General features: G+C 47.2%; 1 protein-coding gene across 1 annotated transcript; it reads left to right on the forward strand.

Annotated features, from left to right (window-relative positions):
* Positions 1-619: 619 nt before the first annotated feature.
* On the forward strand, positions 620-6982 carry SPRY2 (sprouty RTK signaling antagonist 2). The gene is made up of 2 exons (XM_075138533.1): positions 620-1377; positions 5202-6982. The coding sequence occupies exon 2, from the start codon at positions 5253-5255 to the stop codon at positions 6192-6194; it is 942 nt and encodes a 313-aa protein (XP_074994634.1). The 5' UTR covers positions 620-1377; positions 5202-5252; the 3' UTR covers positions 6195-6982.
* Positions 6983-9373: the final 2391 nt, after the last annotated feature.

A 9373-nucleotide genomic window follows, 5' to 3' on the forward strand; every position in this document is an offset into this window, starting at 1 on the left:
GGACCGACTGCTGAAGGCGGGGGGGAAGGGGGGGCAGAAAGTGTAAACTTTATTCCACTGGGTTAAAAAACTACGGGGGGGGGGGGGGGGAGGGGAAGCACCTGGAAACGGGTCTCCCGAAAGCCCGCCGCGGCGGTGAGAGCGCGCCTCCCTCCCCGGGAGAAGCGAGCTCCTCTCGGCTCCCCTGCAAACCTATCGCTGCCTGCCTCTGAATAAATACACGAGCACAAAAGCAACCCCAAGCACCGTGCGGCCGCGCACGGAGGAGCCTCCTGTGAAAACAGGCTGCGGCGAGGCCCCGGGAGCGGGGCTCCCCGCCGCCCCGTGCAGCCCCGGGCAGCGCCGGGGCCGGGGCCGGGGCCGGGGCCGGGGCCGGGGCCGGGGCCGGGGCCGGGGCCGGGGCCGCAGCAGCGCTGCCCTTTTGCATGCCTCCCGCAGCTCGGAGTGCTGGCAGGGCGCTGGGAGCGCCAGTGAATGTAGCCCCGCAGAGCCAATGAGCTGGGACCGGATGCGATATATCCTCTGGGACAACAACTGCTCTGTTCCTCCTCAGATCCACATGACGCCATTTACTGCTGCTTTTGCAGAGAGATCACCCTACCTCCTCCGGAAAGAAAAAGAGAGAGAGGGAGAGAGCGAGCGAGCAGAAAAACGCCGAGCCCCTACAGCTCAGATCTCAAATCTTCCTCCTCCTCCTCCTCCTCCTCCACCTCCTCCAAACACACAACAACAACCACCACCACAAATCCGCTGCGCTCCCAAAACACCCCCCCCGATTGCAAACCACAGAGCTGCCTGCAACACACACACGCTCGCAGAGGGAGCGAGAAAGCTAGAGGGAGAGAGGGGAGAGGAGCTTGCAGCAAGCAGCTTCTCAGCAGAACGGCTACATTGCACAAGCTGCTTTTTTGGAGGAGCTCAGTGAAGAAAGCTTTGGGATTTTGTTTTAGGTCCACTTTATATTTTGTTTTCTTTGGCTTTCCCCTTCCTCTTGATCATTTGCAACAACAACAAAAAAGTGACTTGGTATTGGCGATTCGGCCTCCTGTTCATTGAGGAAAAAAAGGAAAGTGTGTGTGTGAGAGACTGAGTGATTTCTTTTTAGGAGCAAAGAAAACCCACCCCGATCCGGAGAGGTGTTTTTATTATTATTATAGTATATACCCGCACACACGTATTTATAATCGATCTGGGGAGAGGGACCTAACTTTGCTCTGGACTTTTTTACACGGTGATCATTCTTGCTCTAATTTGCAAGTTGGACTAAGCAGAGTTTGGAAAAGAATTTTTTTTTGCTTTAGGGCTGGATTTATTTGCAAACCGCAGGAAGAAGAAAATACAAGAGAGAGAGGGGTTTGGTGCAGCGCCGCGATCACGGTGAGAGCCTTTTCCTTCTTTGCAAAACAAGCTTTTTAGTACCCCCCCCCCCTTGGTTGCTCCAAGAAAACTCGTGGAAATGTTTGAGGCCGATCCCTTTTCCATTCGTACAGGTTCTCCCTCTCCCCCCTTCCCCTCTCCTTCCTTTCCCAGAGAGGAGCCGGAGGTGGGATTTCGGAGCGGTTTCTCCGGGGAGCGCGGGGGGGGAAGCTCCGCTGGGGTTTGCGGGCAGCGCCGCGTTTGCGCCCCGCCGGGGTGCCTCGGGGGCGCGGGGGGCGGAAGGCTGCGCGGGGGGCGGAGGGCTGCGCGGGCGCGGAAGCATGCCTGCAGGGGCTGCGAGCGGGGCGGGAAGGGGGGGGGGACGACGACACAACTTCGGCGTGTTCTCCCTGCTGCGGGGAGCCGGGCACGGGCGGTCCTGCGCGCTCCTGCCTCACCGGGCACGCGTGGCTTTCCGACAAGCCCCGGGGGGAGGTGAAGGGAGGGCGCTGCGGGGTTGGCGAGCGCCGGGGCTGTCGGTACCCCCGTCTTGGGGCAGAGCGAGCAACCCGCCTTTCAGTGCGTGATTTACGCCCGTCTGTAGTGGCGTCGGGAGATCCGTGCAATTCGGAAGTGAGTGCACGTCTGGTATAAATATATGTGTGTGTGAGTGTATATATACATACATTTCTCGTGTGATGAAATGAATTCGATCCATAAGACGAGGAAAGTTGTCCCCCAGGTTCTTCTATGCAGAGGGTATGTGTGGAGGGGAAGGAAAGCCTTAATTTTTGCTTTTACTTTTTTTTTTCCCCCCCTTTGGTGGGTTTACTTTGTGACAACCCCCTTCCCCCCCCCCCAAAAAAAAAAAGCTGCTGGGTGTTTTCAGCAAGCTGTTTGTGTGTCAGTTTGCCCCACCCCGATGGTAAAGTCCCTTTTGCCCTAATCCATAGTCTGATCACACACTCGGCCCTTAATGGGGGTTTCAAAGCACTTTGAAAGAAGAGGAGGTGGTTGGTGTGTGTGCGGTGGGGATGGGGGTGGGGGTGCCTCGCACAGGCTCCGGACACAAAACAGAAATTCACGGGCAGAGGACTTCTCCCCCTTAGGCTGGTCTTCTCCCAGCCAGCGAGACACGGGGTTTTTCCACAGCACGCAAGAAGCCCCTTACGGTTTAAACTTCCCCAAATGTGCCGAACGCGAAACCCGGCCCCCTTGCTCGCCCTTTTGCCAATCCCAGCTAGGAAAAGTTAGCAATCATGGCACTTGAGCTCTGCGAGAGTGGACTTTGGCTTTTGGAAGTGGGGAATCATGTTATCACACACATGCACACACAAAAAGGCAAATGCTGCTTCTCTGCTCTTGGTGGATGGAAAGGGGAGAAGGGCTAGATCAGAGGAGGGAGAGACGTGCTTTCCCGTAAGAGTTTTCAGGCAAATGTATGTTCGCAAATAAATGGGCTGGAGGTTTGCATCTTGTCCTGTTAGCGGATCTATCAAAGGGAGAAAAAGGAAGATCGCCCGGCTGGGACCCACGTCCCGCTGAAAATGCCTTCTGGGTCCCTTCGGGCTGGGGCGGAGGGGGGGCGGACTGAAGTTCAGGCAATTTGCAGAATATGCGTAAAATAAGAGGAGCTTTTCCAGCGGCTGCCTTTGTGAAGCTGAATGGGTGCTTACGGCAAGGCGAGAGGGGGTAATCTGCCTTTTGCCCGACTGTCCCGGAGGTGTTGTCTCAAACCGTCTGCAGGGCGCCTTGCACTACCCGGGAGGGGAAGCCTTCTTCAGCATCTCTCGGGGGAGGGCGGGGGGGAAGAGTTAAAAGGAAACGTGGGTTTGACTTTCCTGATAAGGCGGCTGCAGCAGCCCCCTCCCACCTCCCGGCCCAGGGGATGTCTCCCCGGTTATCTCCAGGTTGTCTGCACTTGCGGGGCTGCCGGCGGCGCCTGCGGCCGCGCTCCGGCGGGTGAGGGGCGGCCGCCTCCCACCTGCTGCGCGCCCGCGCCGCGCCGGGATGGAGCCCCTCGAGGGGAAGGGGGCTTCTCTTCCGGCTCCCACCCCGGCGTCTGAGGGGGGCTCTGCCGGCGAGAGCGGTGTCGTCTGAAGCGCCTGCAGGTCAGGGTCAGCTTTGCTTTTGCGCGGTGCAGAGGCAGGGTTTGCCTCGGCGTTATCTTCTCGGCTGGCTGAGTCTGGCTAGAGCCTGGAGGTGGGGGGCAGATAGGGCTGCTAGTTCCTCTCGAGGATGGGGCGAGTATTTTATGTTCTGTTCCTTTTTATCTCCAGATAGTTGCAGATGAGGAAATGTCTACTTAGACTGTTGGTTGAAACTTTTTATATGGCAAAGGTTTTAATTTGAAGGAAACGTAAGCAATGCTTCAAGATAAGTTTGCAAGACTTTTTTTTTTTTTTTGGGGGGGGCACCATGACATACACTCTGTGTCCGAAACCAGGGTTTGGCAATATTTAAAACAGGTGGTCACTCTTAAAACTGAGATTTATTTTTCTTTTTTAGAAGAAAAAGCACTGGAGGGGGGGGAGCCAGGAGTTAAAAGGTTAAATGTTTTGCACTGCTGTTAGAATAAAGACAGTGTCTTGAGATATTCATTGTTAAACTGTTTGGCTATATTTTATTATACTGCGGTATAGTATTATTGTTGGTAACTGATGTGTACAGAGTAACACTATGGTGCTCTTTCTAGGTATAATTGAAGACATTGTGTGGTCCTTGTAAGAAGCTTGGTTCCTGCTTGGGTTTTAATTGTAAAATATTGTTCTGGATTTTTGTATAGGTAATTGGATTTTGGAACCACTTTAAGATATGATAAAGGCAAAACAAATATTAACTAATTTAGAGGGCAGTACTTGAAACTTTTGCATATCTGCGTGTGGAAGTTAGTTATTTACAAGTTCTCATCTTCTGGGTCTTTTACTGGGTTTCCATTTAAATTCTTAAGTCTGTGTTTCTACTTTGTAGTTAATGATCCTTTAAAGTCATATTCGCAATCAAGTAGACTTCTTGGATGCTGGCATTGTTTGATTATATTATGCATGCCTCTGTCCCACAACCACTCTTGGTAATATTTACAATTTGAAATGTAATCTATGGAATTTTTTACACCTTTTAAAAAAATAAAACTGTGGTAGCGTTGCTTTTGTAGTATTGAGCCTTAAAATAACAATCGCAGTGGAGTACACAAGTATGACACACACTAAAATACTGGAGAGAGATATTTTTACTTGTGCTGTTGAAGTTTTTGGTAGCACTAACTCATTTAATGTCTAACCTCAAACATTTTATTGCTATTTAGTGTTTTTCTTGGGACCATTGGTATTAAACTAAAATTTCCTATTTACATCATGTAAAGTTTAATGTGTAAAGAGACTAGCTTACCAAAATATTATCCAGTTTTAAACAAAATTGGAGAATTATATGTCTGTCATCAGCAGGTCACGTTACACTTGCTAAATACTTGCAGGCTTTTTTTTTTTTTTAATGTAAGGTTTTCAGTAGCCTGATGTGAAAAGAAGAGCCACTTCAAGTAGGTGAAATGCAATCACTTTAAAGGCCATGGTCTAACCAGAAGATGGCCTGGGAAGCCTGAGTTAGCAGGCGCAATACCTAGACTTTCTAGAGCCACAAGTTAAGATGGGTGGACCTGGAACAGCATCCCTTTGAGCTCTCCACGGGAGTAGGCAGGACAGGCCAAGGGAAGCCAGATGTGACTCCTTTTTTAATAGCTGATGCATTACTTGATTGTGTGCGGTGCTGTGGGGTCCTGCGGGCTTGAAAGGCTGCTGGAGAGAGCGTGAGATGTGTTGCAATAGTGAATCCTCTCTTTGTTGCTCCAGGATTTCAGATGTGTTCTAAGCCTGCCGGGGTGAGCACGCTTCCGGGCACTGATGGAGACGAGAGCTCAGCACGGCAGCGGGTCGCAGGCCTTGCTACAGGCTCGGCGTGACAGTGGGAGACCGCACGGGGAGCCCGACCTGCGGGATGTCCTGACGCAGCAGGTTCACGTCTTGTCGCTGGACCAGATCAGAGCCATCCGAAACACGAATGAGTACACGGAGGGACCTACGGTGGCTCCACGGCCAGGGGTCAAGTCCGCTCCTCGGCTAGCAACCCAACCCAAAAATGAAAGGCCCCATGGCTTGCCCGAGCATCGTCATTTCAGCCGGGTTCAGCACACGCAAACGCACGCCTCTCCTCGGGCGCCTCTGTCCCGATCCATCAGCACGGTCAGCACAGGCTCGCGGAGCAGTACAAGGACAAGTACGAGCAGTAATTCATCGGAACAAAGACTTCTAGGATCATCTTCGGGGCCCGTTGCCGACGGGATAGTCCGAATGCAGCCCAAGTCTGAGCTCAAGTCAAGTGAGCTGAAGCCGCTGAGCAAAGAAGACCTGGGAGCGCACAGCTACAGGTGCGAGGACTGTGGAAAGTGTAAGTGTAAGGAGTGCACGTACCCGAGGACCCTCCCATCGTGCTGGATTTGTGACAAGCAGTGTCTTTGCTCAGCCCAGAACGTGGTCGATTACGGGACTTGCGTTTGCTGCGTGAAGGGCCTCTTCTATCACTGCTCTAATGATGATGAGGACAACTGCGCTGACAACCCCTGCTCCTGCAGTCAGTCGCATTGCTGCACTAGGTGGTCCGCCATGGGTGTGGTGTCCCTCTTTCTGCCTTGCTTGTGGTGTTACCTACCAGCCAAGGGTTGCCTTAAGTTGTGCCAGGGCTGTTACGACCGGGTAAATCGGCCTGGGTGCCGCTGTAAACACTCCAACACCGTTTGCTGCAAAGTTCCCAGCGTCCCCCCCAGGAACTTTGAAAAGCCAACATAGCATCGCTAGTCAGAAATACTAAAGCAACAAGGATTATTTTAACGTACATATGCAACCAACTAAGCAGCTATGGTCTTGGCACTGTAGTAGAACGGTTGGGGATACACTTTGCTGTTTGCAGTGAAATGCTTTTCTCTGTGTGTGCCATCTTAACTGATACGCTTGTTAGAATCCAGCTAGTGGGATACAGGAAAAAAAAAAAAATGGGATGCAGTACATTGTGACCCACATATTGCATAAGCTAAAGCAACACAGACACTCCTAGGCAACTCTATTGTTTGTGAATAGTACTTGCAAAATTTGTAAATTAGCAAATGACTCCTTTTTTTCATTGTTTTCTGCCAGAGATAATGTGCTATATTTTTGTATATACAATAATATTTTCAACTGTGAAAAATAAGTGGTGTCATAAGACATGGCACAGTCACAAAATATTATACTAATATGTTGTACATTCGGAAGAATGTGAATCAATCAGTATGTTTTTAGATTGTATTTTGTCTTACGGAAACCTTCTATCACAAGACTCTGATTTCCCTTTGGACTTCATGTATATTGTACAGTTACAGTAAAATTCAGCCTTTATTTTCTAATTTTTTCAACATATTGTTTAGTGTAAAGAATATTTATTTGAAGTTTTATTATTTTATAAAAAGAAATATTTATTTTAAGAGGCATCTTACAAATGTCACCCCTTTTTATGAGGACGTCATAGTTGCTGCAAATAAGGGGTGAACGATGCATATGTTCACTATAAAATAGAAAATATATTAACGTTTGAAATTAAACTGGGCTACTTGTCATTTTTTCCCGCCATTTACTGTTCTGAGTTGGGAAAACTGGTACTTCTAATTGCAAGCTTCACAGTGATATAGTCACAGTGAGTCTAATACGAAAACAAAAATAGAATTTTTAAGTGCATTTTTTGTTGGTGTTTACTACTTCACCTGAAAATAATGCAGGATTTTTGCTTCCTTCCTTTGCACAAACGGCCCATATACTGTTCCTGCAACAGGAAAGGAAAATGAACATAGGAAAATGCATTAATTCATTCCAGACTAGGACTAATAGGCACTGAAAGCTTGACCTATTCTATAAGTGATGAGCTTTTGTGCTTCAAATAGGAAATAAGTAATCATTCACAAAAATGTTAGGCTTGCACGGCTTTACTCAGAGAGAGAGAGAGAGAGACAGAGAGAGAGAAAAGAAAATTAATACGGTCAGTGCAAAAAGCTTGCAGGATTATTTGTTAAAAGTAGAAGAATATGCCACAGGGAATGATAGATCTGAATGCAGTCCAGCCTTATGTCAAACATTTGACTCATAAGAAGAAAGTTGCTTGATTTGTCATTTGTGGCAGTTACCTTCCACTGAGGTCAAAATCCTTTCGCTGCCAAGTTTCCCACCGGAAGCCCAGAGAATGATTTACCTTTCTTTATTAACAAACTATCATTTCCTGTTCTGAGCATGTCTCTCCAAGTTTAGAGGTCTTAATGTTGAATTTTATTTATACATTTCTTAAGCTGGCATATAAGAAATAGTTGTAAGTATTTTTAAGCTGACGCTTAGAAAAATCTCACAGTCTTTTCTGAACCCTCTCCAACAAAAACAAGTTATAACTAATAAATTAAGAACTCACTAAAAGTTGAAAACCAGAGCATTCAGTAAATGTTACATCTTTCTGCCCCTTAGTTTTCATCTGTGATCTGGTGTTTGGACTATTTTACATAGGTCTGTAGTACTCAAAAATCTTACACTCTGTGCTTGTGTGTATTGGTTATCAATCATCAAGTGAAATTAAAAGGTGCAAGTCCTGACTAGTTTGCAAAACAAAAATAGCTGGTACATGGGCCTTGCTCTCTTTCTTTCTTTTCTTTTCTCCTTACCTCTCTGGTGAAAAATGTGAGCTGGTTTTCTTTCCTCTCTGCACCAGCTGGCTGGATGGTTTGGTATACAAAGACAGGCAGTATATATTTAGTCTTCTGAGTGGAATTTGCCAGGAAGAAGGTGGCTTATGTTATATGAGTAATTTGTCCATATTTAAAGTGCATCAGTATATTATGGCCGAGTGTTGGGGCATATACGTGAGATTGTACTTGGCTGCTGATAAACAGAGATTTTTATTATTTTTTTTAGAAATTTTGTTCTTGTGGTAACCATCATGTGTTTCCATTCACTGAATATAATTCTTGAATTAGATTAGGTGCTTATGCCTAAACTCTCCTGGGTTAGTCTTACTGATTGAAAACAAACATGGGAATAATCAAGTAGTCCATTTGTTCGGTGAATCTTTGACCTTTAGGCTGTATTTTGGAAACCCAAAAACCCACTGATTTCAGTAGACAGTAAATCCCGTCTTTTCACTGTATTGATGAACTTGACAATACTGAAGGTGAGCCCTGTCTTTTCAGTACAGATTTATGTTTCAGTCAAGGAAGACATCTCTGAGGAAAGCTCAAAGTGAAACTGGAAAACTGCAGGATGGCTGAGCAGTGTAGCAGTCAAGGAGGGTGTAACTCCTAAGTGCTGCTAGATAAAGCCCAATACTAAAATGGTGGGTTTGTTTTCTTTTGCACTACAACAAATGCTTTGACTACCTAGGTAGGTTCTAAGGGAAAAGGAAAGTCATCTTGTAAATTTGAAGCTGGTCTTAACATTAAACACCAGTTGTCACCTTCCACTTGGTTCTTAATGAGGATAAATAGTGGATCCCCCCCACCCCAGGTAAGCCCACTACCACTGAATGGGGTTGCATGTATGACACTTGGGAAGGAGGACGTTCGGGAGGATGGCATTAGGCACTGCCTGTTGGGCTAACTACGGTGCTGGGGTCTAGGCCTCAGTTACTATGAATTGGCGTGTGTGTGCAATGGACTCCTAAAGTTGGCTTGCGTATGTTAGTTAATATCCTAATATTACACTTAATTAGATAAGGTTTACTATTCTAAATAGAACCAAAATCTTGCCTCAAACAGATTAGATTGTTTTAGTAAGAATTAAGAGGGCTTTTCAAGTGGATTGAGATAATGTTATTAAAGCATGCCTACTTTGTCCTTTGAGATAGGAAAGTGGAGGTCCAAGAAAGGAAAATTTTCCATACACAGGTTTTGAGGATAACTGTGAAAGTCATGCCAGATATACTCTTTACAGGACTTTGATTTTTGACAGCTATTAAGCCA

Source organism: Calonectris borealis, chromosome 1 (genome assembly GCF_964195595.1).
Source record: "Calonectris borealis chromosome 1, bCalBor7.hap1.2, whole genome shotgun sequence".
NCBI lineage: Eukaryota > Metazoa > Chordata > Aves > Procellariiformes > Procellariidae > Calonectris > Calonectris borealis.

Excerpts from the sequence above, each read along its gene's own strand:
- SPRY2 (XM_075138533.1), top strand. The coding sequence starts at position 5,253 with ATGGAGACGAGAGCTCAGCACGGCAGCGGGTCGCAGGCCTTGCTACAG.